This window comes from Lutjanus erythropterus, chromosome 15, assembly GCF_056507025.1.
Source record: "Lutjanus erythropterus isolate fLutEry1 chromosome 15, fLutEry1.hap2, whole genome shotgun sequence".
Classification (NCBI taxonomy): Eukaryota; Metazoa; Chordata; class Actinopteri; order Lutjaniformes; family Lutjanidae; genus Lutjanus; species Lutjanus erythropterus.
This window is the reverse complement of record NC_139331.1, coordinates 33,211,966-33,236,830: the sequence shown is the minus strand read 5'-3', so window position 1 is coordinate 33,236,830 and position 24,865 is coordinate 33,211,966. Positions and strand designations below refer to the sequence as shown.

Sequence of the window (24,865 nt, the reverse complement as noted above, 5' to 3'; positions counted from 1 at the left end):
AAAGCACTTTGAAACCGACCTGTTTGTTGACAGAATAAATTTGACTCAACATGAAAGCAGATTGGAGACTGACAAAAGAGAACGTTCTCTGATTTCCAGTACATCTCAACAGTCTCCAAACTGTACCTGTGTTTTTCTTGATATTACCAAAATCTTAAGATAAAATGATCACAGATTAGAGACAACCTTAGAAACAAGTAACTTGGTAAATTGTAAGAAGAAAATTAGGATTTTCAGACTTTAAACCTGCAAGGATGGATGTTTTTCCAGTGAATTTCCAGAAACCCAGTTTACACAGCTTGCTTTTATCACAGATGTAACAAAAGTGAATTTCCCTGTCTGTGGTCTCGTCTCCAACCAATCTTGTGTTTGCAGACGACTCTGGGCCTCTGTCTTCCTGTCAGTCAGTTGCTGCTGGGAAACTCTCCGTGTACCAACAGGCAGCAGGAGCAGAAACTCAGGGTGGGAACATTTTACCTCTTACTGCAGGGACAAAACCACTGCCTTACCTCAAAACCCTCACTGCACTGCACAGCTTATGATCAGTAACCTGATAAAATGTCTTTTATGGGAAAAATAAACAACCTTACTAACCACAAAGTCAACCTCTCTTGATGTAGTTATGGACCAATAAATGTTTAATAATATCCAATATTACCTGATATTACACCTGCTGAGCAATCAATAGTTCACCTAATGTTTCTCAATATGAATGCAGTTGTTTCAAGATGCAAAAACATTTTGCTAGAACATCAATAGACTTTGTATTTGAGTATTTATGTTTCTTTTTGCAAAATACAGGAACATGTCTGTCTATATATAGTACAGCCTACTTTCTGTCTGGGTCTATTTTTCACGGTTTGACACTTAAGGAACTTTCACATTTAAAGTCTCGGTTCACTTTATTTCAATTCATTTTAGTTCTGATCCAGTTTGTGTTCATACTGGCTTTCAAGAAAACAAGGATTTTTCTATCTGCACCATTTTGTGAATTTGAAAAATCTTAAAGTCAGATAAAAGTCTTTCCTCTTGAATTCATTTTTTCAGCATATTTTCAGGCATCACATAAAAACTGTTGAGGCATCAGTTGTAGTAAACCTGTAGTAAATCTTATCCGTCAATAAGCTGTAGTTTGTTGACATAGTTACAGTTATGGCCTGTCCCCTAAATTCCTGTCCCGGCAATAACTCAAAGTATTTTTATGGCAACCTGATGATAAAGTGGGAGAGCCTGTCAGGCTCCAGCAAAACACGTGAGGAAGTCAGTAAAAAGAGCTGCAGGTGAAACTCCAGCTGCTCATAAACAGTCCGGTTAATCATTGTCAGAAAGATCAAAACAAACATGATGTTTGGCCTCATTTTACAGAGTGTTATTACACAGCATCCCACCCAGAAAATCCTCTCACAGACAGGGAATATTTGACAAATATTTGCCCTATTTACTGCAGAAACATGAAAAAAGTGACCAGCTGGGGCTGCAACTAATGATTATTTTCATTATCAATTAATCTACATATTATCATTTCAATAATGATAAAATATACTTTTAAAATCATAATTCACTACTAAGCAGGCCTAAAATTTCAATTAATATCCAAACCTTTAATCTGCATTTTTTAATAAGACTATCTGCTCGCAAATGGACCAATGAAAACGTGACATATGGACGGAAACAACAACACTGCAGCAGGCACAGGTTTGCAGAGGTTACCATGACCAGAACAGAAACCCCTGTTGATCGAATGCCTGCTAATGATAATGCATTAAACATCAATAGTTAAAATAGTTATTAGGAATATAATATGTTTAAATAACACTAATACAGTAGAATTAAATACCACAGATGCACAACTGTACATTATATGACAACTGTCAATCTTCATACCACTCTATACTGTGATACTGGTATACCACTGTAGCTCTACTGTAACTTAACTTTCACTGTTTTTACATACACAGTTTGTTAACTTGCTTTTCTTTGTACTTAAATAGATAAAGCTGGGAAGTAACTTTTGGTATAATGAAACTGAGTCAATTCTTAATTTAAATTCTTTTTTATGTAAAACCAAACAACAAATAACTAGAGGGACATTTCAAAATTTGAAACTCCAACAATATTTAAAACAGGGTAAATAACAGTTTGACTTTTGGTTTATTCTTGTTCATTTTGACTAAACAAACTCCAGATGAGATGAAACTGCTCAGTAACATTTTTTCTGAGCGGTTGAACAGCCCCAGTTAATCTCTCTACAGTACGTTGCCTGTTCATTACAACAAATGGCACGTGTTGTGTTGTTGAAGCACAAAGATGGAGTTCGCACCCAACACACCCCAGCTGGGGGCAACAAAAGGAATATTTATTCACCCCACCTCCATCACAACAGGACGAGGGTGGAGAGCAGAGAGGAAAAGTGGCAAAAGAGCACTAAGGCTATTCATAGCTTCACTGGGCCTCTATAAACCCTTCACTATATCACACACATACACACACGCCCTGGCCATTCATCTCATCTCACTGGTACAATGCTGCGGGGGGGGGGGAGCGACACTCTCTGTTGAACAAACACTATTCAAGAGGAAAAAGGATTTCCTTGAGCGTTGAGGTTTGGACTCAGCAGTCTTATGAACTCAAACAAACAGGAATTGTGGGAGGTCATTGTGTGCAGAGCAGAGCAGAGCTGTGAGTCCACAGCACAGATCAGCAGTGTCAATCTACTGTAATGGATGGTTATCATTGTAACTGTCTGAATTAAAATGTCTAACAAACTGACTGAGACCTGTGCAGGGTACTGCAGAGAGGTGCTGCCCTGTGAAGCTATCCTGTTCGCTCAATCAGCAGATTGAGATCGTTCACCCTGGACAGGGAGTTTTTCCTCACCACTGTAACCTTTGTGCTTGCTCATGGTGGGAACTGTTGGGTCTCTGTAAATAATATTACAGAGTACAGTCTGCTCTATATGAAAAGGGCCCTGAGATAAATTCTATGCGAGATATACGCTATTTGCTTTCCTACCGAGAGTTGGATGAGGAGATTGATACCACTCTTAAATCTGCACACTAAATATGAAGCCTCAGCTTGCAGGTGGCTAACGTAACTGGGCCAATTACTTCTTAAGAAGTAAGAAGTAATTGGTGCTGCCTGTCTAGTTCCCATAATCCCTTGTTAAACAGTAAACTGATATTTTTATGTTCTGTTTTTTTGTACAGATTAAACAAATAGGGTACAACATGTCACTAATTTAGCTTTATCTGTACTGTTAGGTGGCCATGTAACAGAGCCATCCTAGCTGTTTCCCCAATTTCCAGTCTTTGTACTTTGCAGCTTCAGCATAAAAACATAAACACTTTCCTTTGGCTTTGTCCTGAATTAGGCATCATATGGAAGAACATGTAAATCAAGAGGATTTATCTTCTGTACGAAGGCCAATTGTAAGACACCTCAGACTCAGCCTGTCAGACTCTATACTGCCAGAATTGGATCTTGGATTTCATCAGCTTCAGCTGTACTTTGAAGTTGACATGAAATGGAAAATCCACATATTTAGCAATATACACAAAAATAGAAAAAAAGATACATTTATTTGTATTTTTCTTCAAAATCTGATTGGAAAATGACTTTAAGACAAGTTAGTTTTGTGACTTTGCGCATTCTTCTACATGCATTTTTTACATCATTGCACTGTGAAAGTGTCTCTGTAGTTGCCGAGTGTTTCTCTTTAAAGTACAGTATGTTTCCCATTTTGGTTTTTGTTGATTGTGGTTTTATGTTTTTATGCAGCACCAGAATTTATTAAGATTAAGAATTATTTAATTAAATGTTAACCTCATGTCCATCATGTCATCATGTACAGTAGCTTAAAATTTCACACCTTTTGTGTTTGTTTGTTTTTTTCAAATGTATTAAAAGACAAAAAGTAAAATCACTTATACAGTATTAAAACAATCAGATGCAATCAACACACTGTCTTGATTATGCAAACTTTAGACTATATGGCATGTTAGTGTGACTTTGTTGACATTTGTAAGTTATCACATTTTGTTGGCTTAAATTTCAAAGTACAGTTGAGGTTAACAAGAATTCAGTCATCAGTTTTAGACACATCCTTGTCATGAACTGAAAGCAAATAGATCAGATCAGGAACAAGGTCAGGAACATCCAAACTAAGTGGTGGACGAACGCACACACTGATGCATACAACCAACCAGAGGATTATGTTGCCATAAAATGATGGTACAGAGCTGATGTCTGTCACATATCATGGGACCAGTCCTGCAGGTTTTTTATCGCCCAGTTTGTTATGATGTTGAGGTTTCTGCGGCTGTTTGTTCTGACGCAGGTTGAACAACTGTTATAGACTGTTTTACTAGCATCCATTAATGAGGCGTTACATGAATCATGGGGGGTGATATTACATAGCAAAGTTCCCACAGAAACCATTATGTCTGATTCACTCCAGCAGGACCATGGGAAGGTTTTTTTCTACTTACAAGCACTTAACTCCATGTTTATATCATTAGAATTTAAAAATACATTTAGCGTTTCATCAGTTTTCCAACAAAATAAGCCTTTTGAAGACATTTTAGGGTCTAGAATTTAGTTTGATGGTGGGACACTGGTTTGATTACAAAAACAGAACATAAAAAATTAAACTATGTTTGTTGCAGCACCAGTGCAACATATTTTTGTTTTATAGAGAATTTGTATGAGTGTTATATGTTACTGTATCTATCAGGCCCATGTAAACGTGGCTCTGGACCCTCTCACTACTGAACGACTTTAAAGTTACTCACAAATGTGGGAGAAAAAAAAGCAGGAAGAGGCGCTCAGCGAAGAGAATCTGGATGTTTCCTCTGATTCACCGCACTCCCTCAGTGACCTCAGTTTCACTGATAAGACAAGCGTTGGGTGGGAGACCAACAGCGACGAAACAAACAAATCTATAAGCCAGCTGATGGATGCTTTGATGGAAATCACCTTACAGTCCATTTTCATGGGAGTAATTACGGTTAAAAGCAGTGCAATGAATGTAATGACGGTTTCTAGTGAGTCATTTGATAACCTCTCATCACTTCACAGTAACCTCACTCTGTTTTCCTTGCAAACATCCAGGAAAGACAATACTTAGGACAGATGAACAACTGGCACGAAAGATACCAGCAGTACTCAAATTATCTTGATAACTTTCTAGCTTTGCAGATTCAATTTCTTCATACAGTCCTGTGTTATCAACATCTATGGGTGAGCTTGACTCAACTAACAAAAATAATCATAACTAAAACTTTCTCCACCTGCTGAGGAAGAACGCGAAACATGGGTGAAAGCTCTGAAAAAGACTAGTAAGTGGACCTAAAAGGAGCAAAATGTTGGAAATGCAGATCCAAAAATAAGTACTGGAGTCCAAATTACGAAGTGTGAAATGGGTAGACAATAAACACAATTTACTGGTTGGACAAGAAATTTCAAAGGACATCATGGCTGTAATATTGTTGTCAGAAACTTAAGCAATTTCCTTAACCTCTGATCACATATCATGATCATTTTATGATTTATTACGGACAATATAATACAGATTTCTCCTTTTTTTGTCAATCAACATTTTCTAAATCACCAGTCACTTTACGGATGGATTTCCTTTCCCATTCCTTTCCTTAGCCATTAATTTTGGCTCAAATTTGTTAAAATTCGACTTCAGACACTTCAGCTGCTGATGGATCATTACGGTTAAAGGTTCAGTCACCTTTTTTCTTTTCACTACATGGCCAGAAGTAATAATGCTCATGCTCAGTCGCCCACATACTTGTTTTGGGTGTCCACATACCGATAGAATATCATAGCAATCCTGTTATTTTAAACTATCAAAATGCTGTTAATGTCTCCAACATTGTTGATAGATAACACATTACAAAGTTATTCTTGTAATATTTTGTTAAAAGAATTAACACAAGAAGTAACACTTTACAATAATATCCAACTTTTAGCTGCGACAAAGTTGTGTAACGTATTACATTTACTATATCTAGTATCACGTTACCAAGGAAACCAGATTCATTTCAGAAGTGGAATGGCTTAAATACAGCTGGTGTCAAGAAATATAACAGCCAACTTACTGATGGTTCAAACTATAAACCAGCACAAAAATAACAAGTACCAACATAAACTACCATGTTCTGAACAGACAAACTAACAAAGAAGAATTTGCATTTTGGGACATAAAGCAGCAAACTTAACAAACCACTTAGTCAGCACTACAGGCATTATGGGAAATGTGGGCCGTCACTGCTCACTACAATAAAGTATTTTAATCTACTATACAAAACAGAGCAGAGAGTCAGAGAGCTGCACACTTTACACTTCATACTTGAAGCATAATAAACATTTCAGATCACAGATGGTGATGCGATGCAGGTGAGATGCAACCCTGCATGAAGCTGCAGAGGACACAGGGTGGAGGGGAATGACTGAAACATATTATGACCATCAGTGTTGCAATATAGGGGCACCTGCAGGGATACCACTATGAAACAACAATACCTGCCTCCACTTTTTAATGCCTACTCGTACGTTTGGTGAAGGTAATGCAAAAGTCGTGCAATGCATTACTCTACACAGGCAGTAATGCTGTAAAGTAGCATCACTTTCAACTGCATGTAACTAATAATATGTTATACATGTAATACATTTTGAAAGTAGTTTGTCCAACACTGGTGCTTTGCTCTGCCTGCTGGACTACATCATGCCACGGTGACGACGTTCTCAGGTGACAGAGGTTCTCCTCCCACTGATCAAACAGCCAACATTCATTTTCTGCTTCTGAACCTCATCACATGCACCTCGGATCCTCCTCATCAGGACAAAGCCTGAGAGTTTCTGTAATCTCGTTTTACAGGATGAGATGTTGGATTCAATCCAGCTGATGAGTTAAAATATCACACCTGTCTACCCTCACTAAGGTGAGTCCTGTAGTGAGACAGGTGCAGACCGGAGAGCAGGCTTTGTTTTCTATTTGTTTGCTGATCTATTCAAGGGCCGTTGTCATCAAAACACAAAGGACTATGGGTAGGAGGCGATAGATGCAACTCATGATGTATTTTTCCATAAATATACATATATTAGTACCATATTCCATATGTATGTGTAGCTTTAACAATGTGAGGCTTTGATGCTCTTTTCTGTTTCATATCACAACTTAAATATGTTTTAAATATTTGAAGCCTTTTGACTGCTGGTCAGACTTCACTTTGGGTTTTAGTAATTTATTTCTGACATTTTAGTGAACAGAAATTAAAGTTCTCCAAAGTATTTTATTTGTATTTTTAATTTTTAGATCCATCTTATAATTGTTATTACTGTTATCATGTTTATTTAATTTAGAATTATTACATTTTTATTACAGGTGAGGGTTTGGTAGGAGGCTGCTGGAGGGAAAATATCAAAATATGGACGAACAATCCTTTCCTTTTATGCTGTAATTTGGAATTTTGTACACCTATGTTCCTTCTAGGTTTTGCCAATTTTGCACATATTTTGCACATTTTTTTTCTCCTTTTTCCCCCCCTCATTTTCAACTTTTTCTCATATTAAGTTTTGAATTAATTTAAGAATATCCAAACAGGATATGTTGACGGGTATTATATTGTCATATTGGGATTAATAGTGGAAAATTACTGTGCACGTAAACGTAGTCAATGCTCAGATACATTGTCTCACTTCATGGATTTTTAAGTCAGTTATTGATATTTTAGATTTGAATGATTTTTGATTGGATGTTGCATCCTGTGGCTCTGAAAAAGACATGGCTTCATACTATGATTTTGATACCAAGACATTGCAATTTCAATAATCATTCTTTTGCAGCCCTGCTGAGCAGAAGAACCAACTCTGCCGTAAATCCCTCGTTGGGAGTCACGTGACTCATTTCTAGGCTCTGGCTGCCTTTAGACTGGTCAGTGTGAATCAAAACCGAATACAAAACACAAAACAAGTTACCTTTTCCACTTCAACTACTCAACCAAAAGAAACCAACTGGAGCTGCAATCACACCCTTCAAACTGCTCTTATTTGGATTTAAAATGAAGATATCTGTGGTGAAACTGTGACGGTACGGTAACTGGTTTGACAGTTTATGACGGGAGGTTTCAATGATAAAACCAGATTAGAGATAAGAGATATTTACAGCCGTGTGAGCTTCTGTAAGGATAAATGAATGCACATTGTTCAATAACTGTTATTAAAATATGCTTCTCAGTCTCACAGACCTGTGACCTTCCTTCCTTCATGTCAAAAATAAAGAAACAGGCAGGAAGGTCTTTGTTGGATGAAATTCTTCAAACTGAAAGCACAATGATGCAGAGTTTTGGCCGGTCTCCAGCGTTCACCATTTTCAAAGATAAAACAAGTTTGTTTTGGCGAAGAGGAACAGGAGGGTCAAAGAGTCAAAGTACACGGTAACAATCAGATTTTACAAACTCTGTCGGCTTTTCATGAAGTGCAAATTAAAATCCTGTTAGAGGTGAATATACGATCAGGGGTTTGACAGGTTTTAAATCACACAGTGTGTTATTATGTTTTCAGCTGTCTGATAGCAAAATTCCTCATAAAGATAAAGAAATGTACTGAGATTGGATGGAAATCTGTGGACAAACGCATAAGAGGTTTGTTTTTGGTGATAATTATACTTATGAACAATCATACATGTTCATGGTTATAATGCATCAAGGGGTTCCCAAACAAAGATTTAACACCGGACTGCTGCACTTGAGCAAAAACAAAGAAAAGTCTACCACTCTTATTCCATTTTTCTTAATTAATCAATTAATTGGTTGATCTGTAAAATGCCAAAACATTGCAAAAAACTATCAAAATTTTCTAAATCCCAAAGAGACAAACAATCAAATTGCTTGTTTTGTCAAACCAACAGTGAAGAGATTAAGTTTATTATCACAGAAGACAAAGAAAGAGGCAAATCCTCTTAACTTAGAGACTAAAACCAGGGAATGTTTGGCATATTTGCTTGAAAAAGTACCTTAACAATTAATCAATTGTCAAGATAGATACTTATTATTTTCTGTCAATCTCATTTTATGATTTATTGCAGTAAATATATTACAGACTTCTCCTTTAAATTATAATATGATGATAACATAATGTATTCCAATAATGTATTGGTATTTCAAACCCAATACTAACTGGTTTAATACCGAATCAGTATTTCAGAGACAGTCGTGGCCGTACAGGCAGAGGTATTCACGCTCATGATTTATTCCTAACAGCTCGAACCAGCCTGACATCACTGCACCTGCCAGACGAGCAGAGAAGTATGTGGATTTGTCTGAACACGCTGACATGTATGTGTTTACCTCTGAGCTACAGCTGTCTGATCAGTTTGCTCCACTAACACAAGAGAGACTCTGATGTGAGAGCCACATCAAGACTGTTTGTCTTGACTGTTCAGATCATCAAACTTATTTGGGTTTGGACTGAAATGAGTCCAAAATGCTCTGTCAGATTCTTGGTTCTCCTTATTCTTTGACCATATATATGTGAACACATAAGCTGCTCTACGCCTAGTAATCTCCTAGTGTTAAAAGATTGTTATAGGATATTTAATTATATGAAAAAGGCTTTATGGCAAGAGGCCTAAAGAGTCATGCACTTGTCACAGATCTATATTGCTTACGTAAGGATAAAGATTTTTTTATTGCCATTCTAAAGATGACAGAACAAAATCAGGTACTCGGGTCCTGGTGTAGACTATGGCAACAGTAAAACATTCGGACTAGTGGAAAGAAAACTTCTAAAATAAACATTAATTACACTTTGTCTATAATCTGTAGATTTCTCCTAAATCCACCAAAAGTTAGCTTTAAATCCTGGCTTCTCAAACTGTGGCATGAGTACCAATGGTGGTACACAAATTGCCTCTAATAGTACACAGAGGAATGTCAATTATTTTTTTTTTTTAATGAAATAAATTAATTATGAAACATAAAACTATCAAAAGAACACAAAATTTCAAATGAATATGATATGACTAAAATGGCATTTAAAGGACCAGTGTGTAATAATTACAGGAATTTATGTACATAAATGAGATATATTATATATAAGTAGGTTATTTATTATTATCAATCAACGTAAACTCATAATCGATATGTTCCCGTTACTTTAGAAATAGCCATTTATAGTTACATACGGTCGGGTCGACTTACAGAGATCATCATCCTGCGCCGTCTATGACAGCGCAGAGCAGACAAACTGCACTAACAGTGAGTCTTGGGAAGCCCATGGCGACCTTACGTAGACGCCGCAGCGTAAACACGGAAGGAGACGGGGAAGATAGACGCGGGTGATTGCTGGCAGACCATTTAGCGTCGTGAAACTTGACTGGCACAGTTTTGACAAATGGAGGATCATACATACACTGTACCAGAACAAAAAGCAGCGGACAGTGAATCCCCGTCATCCAAGAAGCGGAGACGCGAAGAAAGTAAATGCAAGCATGACAGGAAACGGCAAAAACACGAATCAACATCGACATAGCGTTTACACGATGGAAATCGCTGATGGAGGACAAACGTTTTCACAGTCCACCGTACTCTTGGTGAGAGAGGGGCGGTGTCGGGGTAAATCCTCTTAGTTGCAATCTAAGGTTTGAACGTTAGATGCCACTGGAAATCACACACTTCTCCTTTAAATTAAGTTTATTTTTCTTGTATTTTTATTTCAATATCAGCCTCCTACATAGTCACAATGATCATGTAGCGTGCATACCATACATCATCCCTGATTAGTTTCAAGCTCAGCTGTGACAGGAAGACAGTAAGCAGAGGTAAAATAAACTGAGACTGAAAATGAATGGACCAAAAACACAGAACTTGTGGAATTACCAATATTGGTAATTCATTTTCTTTTGATGGGCAAATCAGTGTGTTGCAGCTTGACATTTTCCAAATGTTACCCTACCCTAATTGTGTAATAATAAATATTCTACTAATTCTAAGTCTATTCTCCGAATATTCTTCCCTGCAAGACTGCAAAAAAGAGGACTACAGCATTCCCTGACTTCCCCTAAAGAATCCATGGAATTCCCTGACTATCCCTCTGCAGGAACACAGCTTCTGTGATATTCCAGGACCATTCCAGGATCCTGGCTCAAGTGTTTGTGGTGTTTGTGGTCAGCTGCAGCGGCTCAGTGACCGCCAGCTGGTGGGAACCAACTCCAGATCAAACAGAAGCATTTTAACGAGACCGCCTGAACCTCCCACCATGAAAAGAACCTGTTGCTTGCGTTGTATGATGTGAGTGATCAGACGCACAGACACACACCACACACACCCTGACAGCCTATGGCCGGAGGGAGCAATCTGCTCTGTGGTTACACTATAAATGCAACAGGAACAGCATCTGGGTCACTGACAACTTTAGTTTCTATAATTAAGAAATAAAATCAAAATTCAATACGAGGACGTGTGTCTGCTCAGGGAACACAGGGACAGAACGAGCTTAATGGAGCCATCCAGGTCATGTGACTGACCCCTATGTGTTTCTGACTCTTTTCATGCAGAACAAAAGTCTGACACACATGTGGTTAAACAGTTGCGGGCGCCAACCTCCTGACCCTCCACACAGCAGGAGGCTGACCTTTGTCAAGAGCTGGGATTGTCTGGGTCTTCACTGACCACAAACAACACTCAGCTCTGCTTTGTGTATCAGTCTGTGTGTTTTGTGTTTATGTGCCGTCAGAGGCTGAATGGACGCTCATTTTTTCACAACAGTAAATTCAACTTGTACAAAAGCGGGCCAAAGCTACAGACACAACCGCTGACTGTCAGAGCTCCACAACAAGACACTTAGACCTTGTTCAGACTGCCAGCCCAAATCCAATTTTTGAAATATCTGGATTGATTTTATTTGATATTTATTTACGTCTGGATGGCAGAGAAACCCCATAAAATAAGATTTTTGCTATTCCAATCAGATTTCTAAAGATGCGTCTCAGTCTGGCCACTCACATTGAATTTTAAAGGGTCTTTTACGTCACTCACAACATGACAATGTCAAATCCAATGTGTCAGAGGTGCATCAGAGCGGCTGAGCAGTATCCATGCTGCTACGAGCAGAGCCATACAGAGGACGCTGCAGAGTTTGGCCGAAAAGTTCTGTTCACTAGTGAATGTTCATCAGCTACTGATGCCTACGTTGTTACCACAGCAACCCATGGAGATAGGTTGATGATGTCTGGACACACAAATCTAATCTTATCACTTGCAAATGACAATGCAGACAGTCTGTCTTAAAGATCTAATTTGAGAAACAAATCTGATTTGCCTCCAGCCAGAAGAAAGCCTCAGATTTAAGGTATGTGAAAAAATAGAAGAGCGTTGATATTTGTAAAGATATTTGTTGATATTTGTGACACCTGAATGGCACTATCAAGACCAAGCCCCTATTTCTAAATATCTTATTTTGAGTATAAACATATTTTTCAGCAAAATCTTTCTTCCCATAACTTTAAAAGCCAAACAAGAAACCAGAAGGACAAGTAAGGTGCTAACATTTCTGACTGACATCTTTCAACTAAAAGCAAAATGTCCCCTATATCTAAATAATTAATTTTCCAAGACACTTTCCAGAACACATCCAAAGACTGACCATGTTCACTGTTATTTGCTGCTGAAAATAGTCTTGAACTAAAAGTTTAAGTTCCAGCCACCATCATCTATTTTTTTTATTAAATATTGCAAAATGTGCACAAAAACCTCATCTAATGCAATAGATTTCCAACTGAGTGGCATCACGAATGCAACAATCTAAAATATTGAAATAAAAAAACAGTTATCACATAAGAGACACAAACTGTGACTTAGATCACACAACAGTGCAGCTTCTTGTTCAAACCTTCTGCTAATTAAAAGCAGGTCGTTATCAAACCAGAATTATAACCTGATTGTCATTTTATGGGTCATCTGTTAACTGGTCGAGCCTGTTTATTGCTCAATGACACACTATGTGAGTGTGAGTGTGTGTGTGTGTGTGTGTGTGTGTGTGTGTGTCCCATCCAGCTGCTACTCAACAAGTTTTATTTCTCATCATCTGTGTAGCTGCACTGATGGCAGAAACATGACAGTAAAAGGAGTAAACAAGGTAACAACCTGTTACTGAGCCAACACACATACACAGACATTGTTGGACACACACACACACACACACACACACACACACACAAAACAAGCCTAATTAACCTGGACCATCATTACATACAGTAAAAACTGTCAAGTACTGAAAGCTGCCACTGAATTTCATTTGTCATCTTACTCTTTCCTTCGTTCCTGATTTAAAGTAGAATTTTGTTGGCCTATTTAAACTGTGTTCATGGGCTGCTGCTCATGTTTAGACATTTAAAAATATTGTATTCTTTTAGTAAATGTATAAATGTTCTGAGGAAAAGCACATTTAGATTTCTCAAAGTACCAAAATTCAGGTATAGTATCAGCTCTAGAAATTTCAAGGGAAAAGCAGCCCTGAATCCAACATAAAGGTGCAATCTAAAACATAACCTGCTTTCAGGTCAATATGGATTGACAACAATGTCAATACAGAGACTAACACTGGACTGGAGAAAGACTCAGAAGTCTGATTTGCAAATTTAAGTAAAACTGTTTAAACACATCGCAGTAAAACCCCAAAGGTTTCCTCAAGTAACCCTAATAAGTCATCTAGACCTGCAGCAAAAGTCAATTCATTAGTCAGTTGAAAGTAATCAATTGACAGCTGTTTTGATAATAAATTAATCCTTTTAGTCACTTTTCAGGCAAAAATTTCTAGGCCTGCAACAAACATTTATTTCCTTAATCAATTAAACTGTCAATAATTTGATCAATTAAGTCAATAAATTGTTTGAACCATAAAATGTAAAAAAAAAAAAAACGTGAAAAATGTTGATCAGTGTTTCCCATAGCCCAAGATGACATCCTCAAATGTCTTGTTTTGCCCATAACCCAAAGATATTGAAGATGTTTACTGTCCATAGTAGTGCACAAAGTGGAGCTGCAACAATTAATCAATTTTTAATCACCTAGTAACTGTCAACTACTTTGATAACCAATGTGAATATTTTCAGGATTGGTTACTTATCTGTGACAGTAAAATAAATATTTTTAGTTTGTTTGACAAAACATTTGAGAATGTGATCAACAATTTAAGATTTTCTTACATTTTACAGACCAAACAATCAATTAATAGAGAAAATAATCCAAAGACTCATGGATAGGCTAATGACAATAATTGTTGGTTGCAGCCCTAAAGAAAGTAGAAAATTCATGTTTAGGAAGCTGAAATCAGAGAATTTTGACTTTTCTTAATTACTCAAACTGATTAAAAATAGCATGTGATTGATTTAACAGTTGACAACTAATCTAAAAAGAAGCAATTTCAAGACATCACTTCAAGGGCTGCAACTAATAATTATTTTATAGTTGAGTAATCAGTCAATTTATTATATTATTTTCCTGATTAATCGATCGTTTCTTTTAAAATGTCAGAAAACAGTGAAAAATATTGACCAGTGATTCCCAAAGCCCAAGATGACGTCCTCAATGATGTCTGGTTTTACTCTCACCACAAAGATATTCAGTTTACGATCATAAAGAAGTGAAGGAACCAGAGCATATTCACATTTCAGAAGCTGGAATCACAGAACTTTGACTTTTTTTCTTTAAAAACTACTCAGACCAGTTAACTGATAATGAAAATACTTTGATTAATTTACTAATCAATGAATAATCAATTAATTGTTGCAGCGCTAATCACTGTGTGCTCTAGGAAATTATGATGAGCATTTTTCACTATTTCTATTAATCGTGAAAATAATCATCGGATTAATCGATAAGGAATATAATGGATAGTTGCAGCCCTGTCACCAACAGCTTAATGCTGGACTGTTATCTTTCATAACACCATACTTTCATACTATAGCGTAAATATGTCATATCATGGCATGCATACACTTGTAATTCCCACAGTCAAGCTAGCTTAGCTCATATTAGCTTAGTAATTGAATTTAAGGCTTAATAACTATTGTTTTTGATTTGCTGGATTAAGTTGGTGAATTAGTTATGGGATTTCGCAGCTAACAAATAACTTCAAAACTTCAGACTTTCCTTAATAACGTCAAACCTTCCAGTAGGCGGTGAACTTTATTTAATCCTGACCGAAAACACGAAACTCAGGACCGTTAGGTAGCTAACAGTGACCCATGAGATAACATCAGTCTCGCTATTTGGCAGCTCTTACCTTTCATCCAGTCCACCACTTGTTGCGGGCTCCACTTACTCACAGCCTCCATCTCTCCGGCAGGTTTTAAATGATCTCTCGCTTCTCCAAACTACTGAATTTAAACCGTTAATCAGACATGATCAATTAGCTCCGTTCCTGTACGGCTCCAGCGGTCCAACGGTCCTCCGCTCACTGACAGACTGAGGGAACACGGGCTCGTGCAGAAAGTTTACAGTGAACACACGAGCCGAGCGGCGCGTGGAGCAGGCGTCAGGTTACCAGCGCGTTAACCACGCCCCTCGCTCATTCTCCTCCAATCCCATAAGAGTATGATGATGCTGCTTTCATGGACCGCGGGAAAGACGGGCAGTAGACGTCTTTACGGTTATCAAAAGGATGCGCACGCTCTTTGGCAACGGAAGTAGTGTTCTCTGCCAGTCATATGGTCATTCAGGCGAGTTAGAAAGTTGTAAACATTTAATTAGACGTTTTACCAGCACCAGATGTCCGGTTGTCAGAATCGATACTCCACTGGTGGACTATATACAAGCAGTAAAAATTTCACAGTGATGATTTACAGTTTGAATATTGTACAGATGATTGATTTAATAGCAGAACATGTAAATATTCGAAATATTGCACCAGGTAACTGCACATTAGAGATGGCTTAACAGTGTGTGTTAAAAAAAAAGTGTTTATGAGGATATATTATGCCATATGGTAATGCAATATATATAAATACTGGTATGATATGCACCCGGAAACAGAGAATAATGCAAATAATAATAAATAATAAAATAAATAATAAATTAGTGATGTAACAGACACATAACATTGCTACATTAAGTCATGTTGGTGAGTCTGACAGCATGTGGTTGCGCTTCGTCTTGCACTCTGGGTGCAGCAGTCAGCATGCGTTGGTGCATACAGCTGCTTGCTTTCAGATACTGATCAGTGTATTGCACGTTACTCTCTTACTTTCATTACTTTATTACTTTCACTTTTAAGGTACCACAGGAAAAAGAGGTTAAGATGAGATTTTAACCTCCCCACCAAATTCACCTGCTGCTTCAGATACTCCAGAACAAGAATGCTGCGTGGATCACCGTCCTGGTATGAATATATTGTTGTCTTAAAATGAACTGATTAATTGTAAACTTGTGTCTGCCATGGTTGCTGCATATGCTGATCTTTTGTAAAGTTTTCTGCACTTAGGGTGAAGAGGACACCCCAGTTCCAAGGAGAGAATATGACATGTATGTCTCAACATGAGACACAGTCAGCTTCAGGATGAATACGCCAACCTGCGGCAGGAGTCTGACACACTACAGGCCTGAAAAACTTGAAAGAGGAGCTGCAAAACTCAGACTCATGTATGAATTTTGATATAGTGAATAACATTTTTAAAACGTACTTTACTCACATGTGCAGGATTTCATGGGTGATAATAAACCTCTCAACATTAGCTGCCCTTCATGTGTACAATGGTCCTTTCTTCACCATCCCAGTCTAGTGCATTTTCTTTTTTTTCCATATATATTTTCTTTTCAGAAAAAAGAAGACAGAAAAAAAGAAAAGAGAATTTAACTTGTGCTGTAATATTTCTCACGTTGTATGTGTTGAACATGTATTGTTTAAAGACCCAATATGTACGATTTAGGAGGATCTAATGGCAGAATGATTGCAGAAGTGGAATATAATGTTCATAAGTAGGTTTTCATTTGTGTAAAATCACATGGAAATAAAAAATAATGGTGTTTTTGTGACCTTAGAATGAGATGTTTATATCTACAGAGTGAGTGGCTCCTCTTCCACGGAGGTCACAAAGTTTCTACTGAACGGACAAACCAAAAATCCATATTAATGAGAGAAAATTTACAAACTTAATAAGAAAGAAACTCATCAACACTTGATAATCTTTAGAGCTGTTAATCTTGTGAATCTATGTAGTGCCTCCAACTTGTCTTTAATGCAATTTATTTATTTATTATTGTACTAGAAAGACAGAACACCTTATGGACCAACTTTAAAACTTAACAATAGCAGGAGCAAGAGCAAGTTATCAATAATTATTAAATGTTATTATGAGTCATAATGACATGGAAAAACTCACATGTGCTTTCATTTAATTTGTTCATCTGCATGTTGCACTTTGGTAACATTAAGTGCATGCAAAGATAGATAACTTAATGGATATAGAGGTTTTCTCCAGCCTCTCGACCTCTGTTTGAAACAAAACCTTCATATGAGAGATTATCACATTAAAAATCTTCCTTCAGCCTCTAATCAGGTCTTTAATCTTCTGAGCTCAGAAGCAGCTCTGTTATGAGTTCTGGGTGTTGGCTTGTTAAGCTTTTTTAGGGTCTGCAGATGTTTCCCATGGGAAGAGAACATTGCGCTGTGCTCACTGACAGACACAAGGAAGTTCAAAACATCAAGTGGGGGAGAAGACAGAAAAGAAAAAAAATGAATATAATCTGAAAGTGTTGGAAACACATTTGAAAACAAAAAAACAAAAGTAAAAAAATGATTTTGAAAAAAAGAAGCAAAGATAAAAGGGAAATCTGAAAAATGAACATAACTGCAACATAACTGTTGCAACAGAAATTTGATTTATTTAAAATATTTATATATAAATATTTAAATTTCCACTGTTCTTAAACTATCCCCTTTATTGTGGGAACTACAGGCTAATATTGCTAATGTCACTAATTGCTTCTATTTTTATAACATTTTTGTTAATATGTTGTAAAACTCAAGTCAGTTTTCCTCTAAAATAGCACAATGTCAGAAGTCACAAATTTACCTTAAAGCTAATCCAGTTACAAAACACCTTAAGTAAAAAAAGAAATGTTCTAAATCGCATAATAATATAATTACAAAATGTAGAAGACACAAATGTTGTGATAGGAAACAATCCCCATTTTAAATTTGATGATTAAAAGAAGCATATGAACATTTGTTTATGTCTAACACCACATAAATGCATCATGATAAAAAGCTTGGTTGCCTATTCAGGCACCGTTAAATTGTTGTTTTAACTTGGACATGGAAATGATAAGTGAATGAAGGCATGAAGGATTTAAAAATGGGATATTGACTTGTAAATGTTGCAATAAATGATTTTTTTTTTATCTGTCAGTGTTAGGAACTTATAGGTTATCATTTAGCCTGTGGTGCTGTTCACAGATCGAAATTGTTTTGGCATTTGACTCAACTGGTCAAAGCTGTCAAAGGTCGAGGGAAGCAGCCACCGATACGCTCCTCATACATGTCCCCCTCACCACTGGGGCACGTGGGCAGTCATTCTGAAGCCCCGTTCACTCCAGGCAGGGAGAGCCAAGGGGCTCAAAACCATATTCATCGCCACACTTGCTGCTAAATGGAGTATACTGAGAGAGGAGGTCAAGGCTGTCAAAGGTCGGGCACTTTGTCCAGCGAGCTGCTCTGTTTCACGAAGCCCTGCATGCCTCCACTGAAGCAGCAGCAGCGCCCTCTGCTGTCCGTGCCGGGAAGTGAGGGAGAAAAGAAAAGAGGAAGAAGAAGGAGGGAGAAAAGCTTACAGCACCTGGTATTCCCAGGCGGTCTCCCATCCAAGTACTAACCAGGCCCTACCCTGCTTAGCTTCCGAGATCAGACGAGATCGGGCGTGTTCAGGGTGGTATGGCCGTAAGCGAGGAAAGCAACCACCGATACGCTACTTATACATGTCCCCCTCACCACTGGGGCACATGGCTAGTCCTCATTGTTAAGCCCCGTTCACTCCAGGCAGGGAGAGCCAAGGAGCTCAAAACCATATTCATTGCCACGCTTGCTGCTAAATGGTTTACACTATAGTTTTTTTTAAATATAACAATTTGGTGCTTCTAAAATTCAAATATTTAAATTTATCTAAAGAAGAAAATTATCTCAACAAAAGATCAGTAGTTGGTAAAACTTTTTGACTTGGGCTCAAAACTGATGTACTATATATGTAGTATGTTGGCTTGAAATTTTGAGCTGTCTCAACATTTTCATAAACCTACGACAATGAAATATGAAAAATATTTTAAAAATATAAAGTTATTCAATTCCATATAATTTTTTGCCAAAGTCACAGGGAAGAGGAGCTGAAGAGCCACATGTGGCTCTGGACCCTCAGGTTGCAGACCCCTGAGCTAGGCATTAGAAGATGCGAGCAGAAACTGTGTGGTTCTCCAGAGGGAATGACAGGAAGAGCTGGGTATCATCAGCATAGCAATAATAAAGAAACCATGGGAGTGGATTATTGCACCAAGAGAGGTGGTGTATATTGTAGGGATGTCCCGATACAACTTTTTCACTTCCGATACGATACCAATATTGCAGCCTTGAGTATTGGCTGATACCGATATCGATCCGATACGCTATCAGCACGAATCATACATACTTTTATTACTTATTTTGTAGTGTGGAATGTTAGAAAAGGCTTGATCAAGTGATGTTACTCAAACAGAGAACAATAGTCACCACCCAGAGTCACCTATGGATAGAAGTGCTGGAGCGGAAAATGGACTGCTTATCGGAGCACTTATATTGGAGATTTTAGATGCAGTCCGATAAAATCCGATACGCAGTTTTTGGCTGATATCGGACCGATATCTGATATCAATATCGGATCGGGACACCCCTAGTATATTGAGAAGAAGAGGGCTGAGCAGTGACCCTTGAGGAACCCCTGTGGATAAGTTGTGCAGTTTGAACACCTCTTCCCTCCAAGATACTCTAAAATATCTCCCAGAGAGGTTGGACATGAACCAGCGGAGGGAAGAACCTGAGATACCAAGCTCAGTGAGTGTGGAGAGGAGGATTTGGTGGTCAACTGTGTCAAATGCAGCTGACAGATTTGACAGCAGTAGAGCTGAGGACTGACCAGCAGGTCTAGCTAAACGCAGGGATGTTGTTACTGACAGGAGTGCAGTCTGGGTAGAGTGACCCTGATTAAAGCCAGACTGATTCAGCTCATAGGGGTTGTTCTTGGAGAGGAATACAGACACTATTAAAGACTGCGTGCTCAAGTATTTTAGACAGGAAGGGGAGGGGTTAAACCGGTCTATGGTTTTCAACCTCGCATGGGCTAAGTGTAGGTTTTTAGAGCAGTGTGATGACTCCACTTTGTTTAATAGAAAGGGAATTGGAGGATGCGGGCATCGATCCCGCTACCTCTCGCATGCTAAGCGAGCGCTCTACCATTTGAGCTAATCCCCCTTGGTTACCATTCAAAATTGTATTCTAATTGAATGGTATCCCCAACAACACTCTTACTTGGGAGATTTTGATTCAAGATACTCAATCTACAACTTTGGTTGTAGCTTAACAAATTTTAAGATCTAAGAAACTCAAAACCAAAAGACAAAAACCACTGGACAGCATCTGTGGTTTGATCCCAGATAGGAATAGAGAGCACAAAATTATTGTTTTTCGAATCAACAACCAGCTCAACTATTATGTGCCTTTTAAGTTATTTATCATTATTTTGACCATGGACATGTAACCTTCTAGAAAATCCAATGTTTTGGATAATTACCCATAATTCCTTGCTATAACTACTCAATGCAGGTGCGAATTTACAACAGCTGTATTAAGAAGGGAATCCTTGACTTGAGACACTCTTGCGGAATTTGTATGTGTTAATTCTTCATTGTGCATGTTACTGATTACTGGTTACAGAAAGTTAAAATTTATTCATCTTGGGGAGCTCCCATAGCTCAGTTGATAGCGCATTCTCCCCATGTATTGAGGCTGCTGGTCGTCTGCAGGAGTTGCTGGTTTGATTCCCACCTGTAGCCCATTTGCTGCATGTCATTCTCCCTCTCTCTTCCCTGTCATATCATCAGCGATTCCTAGCCAAATAAGGCAAAAGCCCAAAAAATGATCTTTAAAAAAAAAAAAAAAAAAAATCATTCTGTAACTGCTTATTCCCCAAAAGTAGTAACTAAAGAAAACAAATGTAAACTCCCCGTCGGGGAATCGAACCCCGGTCTTCCGCGTGACAGGCGGAGATACTGTCCACTATACTAACGAGGAGAGGCCTGATAAGTGGAGTGACCACATCCGAGAGGTCACTGACCCGTTGTTGTTCAACATGATGTTCATGGTTATGGTGTAACACTGATAAGTGTCATTAGTAACACCCGTGTTTACCTAATATTTCATGTCCAAATGGCTGCTGTGAAAAAGATCTTTCTCTTTACAGTAACATCCTCTTTTAAATGACTGTTTCAGTGCTGTAAAGTGGTTTCTCCGCAGCAGCGTCTCATTAAGACCAACAAAGCAGACAAAATTGTTCATGAATAAATAAACAGAGATACTGGAAAAAAAAAAAAAATCGAAAGAAAGAAAGAATCATAAAATGAATAATTAACCATTGACAGCGCACTGAATTCTGGGATGTGGTCACATGACCTTACAGGCCTTTCCTCGTTAGTATAGTGGACAGTATCTCCGCCTGTCACGCGGAAGACCGGGGTTCGATTCCCCGACGGGGAGTGTACATTTGTTTTCTCTCTGGTTTCAATTTTTGGTAAGTGTAAAGACAAAGCAAATGACAAAGTTTTTATCTTAAAGGTTTGTTTTATGTTGTCATGACCACTCTTAAGATTTTCAGTGCGCTGGAGCAGGTTTGTTGTAAAAATAAACCAAATGTATTCCCTTTCTCAGATGCCTAAAGAAACATCACAGATTGAGTTCAAGCTATAACAGCACGGTGTGCAAAAAAGTGCTAAGTGGAGTATATGGAAACAAAGACGACACTATCAAAAGTCAAACAGTTTCTCCAACAAGCTGCTCTGTTTCATGCCCCAAATGAAATATTCAATATTGACTAAATGTCAGACTTATGTTAAACAGTAACAGCCCTCTGATATGGTGAATGTATTTACATTGTCATCTCTCCTGTCAAAAGACCACAATATAAAAATTGCTGAAATGAATTCACACAAACAAACAAACAAACAAAAAAAAAACAGTACGTAGGCTACAGAAATGATTAAACGTTTAACTAACAAAGGCCAACAGACCACTGGTTTTGTGGATGTAGTCACCCTTTCTCACGTATCACTTCCTCGTTAGTATAGTGGACAGTATCTCCGCCTGTCACGCGGAAGACCGGGGTTCGATTCCCCGACGGGGAGTAAACATTATTTTCTACCATTGTATCCATTTTTTGATAGGACTAAATACACAAAGGGAACAAGAAAACATTTCTTTGTTATCAAAATCACTACAAAATTGTGACTTCAGCTTTTCAGTGTTATTTAAATGTTATCAAGGCCCCTTACATTTAATGTTACATCATTATCAAGGTATGAAGAAGTTAAAAATTGAAAAATCTTCTATACATATTCCATAATAATGCATATGTTACCTTTGTGAGATGTCTTCTGTCTCCGGGAGCTGGTCAGGATGGTGGTAACAGCTGGTGTTGTGTGTGCTGTGGTAAATCCTCTGTTGCTTTCTTGATACAGCATGTTTACACTTTTTAAAATCTATATTCTGTATAAGACATTCACACAGTGATCGTTAAATGCAGCACATCCCAAACGTTTTAAGTCATGCACCTGCCTCTACATCCTGACCAGGTTGACACCCCTCGCCTTCAAAAACAAAATAGCCTATTTATAGCCGTCACCAGGGTGAAGATTCATTCTATAACAACATGTTGCATTACAAAACACAGGCGGTCAGTAACCACTAGAGTCAGAAAGGTCGTCTCACAAATAGCGCATGCTCTGTCTTGTTAGACGGCATTACCTTACCATTAGCTAGCTTAGCTCTAGCTGACGGGATTTAACTAACTAGCAATAAACCATAAAAAAACAACTGAAGACTTATTAAAAACATAAAACTTAATCTGCAATAAATAATATCCAGCCAGTATAGGACAGCCCAACATTTATGTGCTTTTAAAGTCAGTTACCTTTATTTTGTCGACGAACATTCACCAACACGTTACCTTGACGCAAATCCCACTTCGCGATTGAGAATTACCCATAATCCTTCGCTATTAACAGATACCAATTTACACCGGTTACTTTCGGAGCCCTACCCGCGAAAGATCTCACGAGAGTGATCAATTTAACCACAACTAAGATCTTTCCCAACCATAACGAAGTGTTTTCTGTCGCTAAACGTACCCAGGTTTATCCGCAGCGTTGTCACGTTTTGAATCATAATTAGTTAGTACAACTTGCACAATTAAAAAAAACAACGCGTAAAAATCTCGCGAGATTTTATGGTTCCTTTCCAGACATGACCATTTACGACTCCAGGTGGCATAACTGTCCCATTTAACGGGATTTTATACTTCTAATATGAACCTTAATAGCTATGTTGAACATACACAAAAGAAGATATTTACAAATGTTTACAAATTTACAAGTGTATGTGCTTTCTATATTTCAAAGTGCTAAATATGGATATATTTATGGTAAAGTTGTATATTACGAGTATTATTAGCACCGGGCACCCAACAATTAGTATTTAGAATATTCAAAAACATTATTATTTTGTTTCTTATTAATACCGGAACCAACGGTTATCTCTGCTAACTTCCCTAAATTTAATGTAACAACAGCTAGCTAGCTTGCAGCACTGCTAAGCTAACGTTAGCTCCGCCTCCGCAAATGCGCTCCGCAACAGAGCTAGCTAGCGTGTTTGGCGGTGTTTTGACTTAAAAACTAAAAGTAACCACCTCCTTCGAGCCGGATTTGAACCAGCGACCTAAGGATGTCTTGTGTTTACACTCTACAGTCCTCCGCTCTACCAACTGAGCTATCGAAGGAGCTGTTATTCATAACGGAAAACAATCTGGCTACAGTTGAACCTTCACTCCATCTGTTATGTATATCTTACACAGGAACACAGAACTGGCCGAAATTATTTGCTTTTCATTTCAACTTGTTTATCATATTTGTAGGTTTATCTAAACCTTGTTTCAGACTTCATATTAAAAAACTGAGCTGTAATCTTACCTGCCAGGTGTGCCTTATTGAACTGCGTCATTGCTACTGTGCTGTATGGCCTCTTTAGCTTAATGAGGGATTCTGGTATCCTCAAAGTTCCCTGGTCATGGAAAGATCTCAAAACTGCAGGACCTGCATTATTTTACACTGTACTGTCATGGTGCAAAGCCCCTAAATTCTCAAACTCAACACCTGCCTTTTAACTCTGACTTTGAAATGCAATTTATTTATTGCACTTTTTATTTATACATTTTAGTCTTTGGTATATTCTTTTATTTAATCTATTTATTTATTAACCATTTAATTTATTTTATTTTTTATTATTTTATTGGCCTCTTGTGTCTCCGAAGTACCTGTTTTTAATGGATTATATTCTTATTATAGTTCTCTACTCATTTCTAGTTGTTTTAATTGTGTGAAGCACTTTTTGTCAATAAAAATAATGTCTGATTAATTTTCCTGTTACCAACATTTTGTCAACATCTTGGTAGGAATGCTGTTGTGCGTAATAACTGGTGTCTGGCAAAGACTGTGGATGGTCTATTGGTGGGAAATCTTTACAAGATCTTCATTAATATTGTTGTGGGAAAGTTCCAGGAAATTATATCAGT

At 37.8% G+C, this 24,865-nt stretch overlaps 1 protein-coding gene and 6 non-coding genes across 7 annotated transcripts in view; 2 read left to right on the top strand and 5 right to left on the bottom strand.

The window, feature by feature from the left end:
* The window catches only part of LOC146314734 (connector enhancer of kinase suppressor of ras 3-like), a 49,308-nt gene extending 33,791 nt beyond the window's left edge, over nt 1-15,517 (bottom strand). The window contains exon 1 of the mRNA XM_084737273.1: nt 15,292-15,517. Within this exon, the coding sequence (XP_084593399.1) occupies nt 15,292-15,343 (52 nt within the window). The 5' untranslated portion in view covers nt 15,344-15,517. The remainder of the gene's footprint in view (nt 1-15,291) is intronic.
* Nucleotides 15,518-18,829: 3,312 nt separating this feature from the next.
* Nucleotides 18,830-18,948, bottom strand: LOC146314733 (5S ribosomal RNA). Its single transcript, XR_014771980.1, has one exon. It is a non-coding gene; the product is annotated as a 5S ribosomal RNA (ribosomal RNA).
* A 1,478-nt stretch (nt 18,949-20,426) lies between these two features.
* On the bottom strand, nt 20,427-20,499 carry trnaa-agc (transfer RNA alanine (anticodon AGC)). The gene has a single exon. It is a non-coding gene; the product is annotated as a tRNA-Ala (tRNA).
* Nucleotides 20,500-21,246: 747 nt separating this feature from the next.
* On the bottom strand, nt 21,247-21,318 carry trnad-guc (transfer RNA aspartic acid (anticodon GUC)). Its single transcript has one exon. It is a non-coding gene; the product is annotated as a tRNA-Asp (tRNA).
* Nucleotides 21,319-21,708: 390 nt separating this feature from the next.
* On the top strand, nt 21,709-21,780 carry trnad-guc (transfer RNA aspartic acid (anticodon GUC)). The gene has a single exon. It is a non-coding gene; the product is annotated as a tRNA-Asp (tRNA).
* Nucleotides 21,781-22,352: 572 nt separating this feature from the next.
* trnad-guc (transfer RNA aspartic acid (anticodon GUC)) lies at nt 22,353-22,424 on the top strand. The gene has a single exon. It is a non-coding gene; the product is annotated as a tRNA-Asp (tRNA).
* A 1,560-nt stretch (nt 22,425-23,984) lies between these two features.
* Nucleotides 23,985-24,073, bottom strand: trnay-gua (transfer RNA tyrosine (anticodon GUA)). Its single transcript is given in 2 exon segments — nt 23,985-24,020; nt 24,037-24,073. It is a non-coding gene; the product is annotated as a tRNA-Tyr (tRNA).
* Between the last annotated feature and the right edge of the window lie 792 nt (nt 24,074-24,865).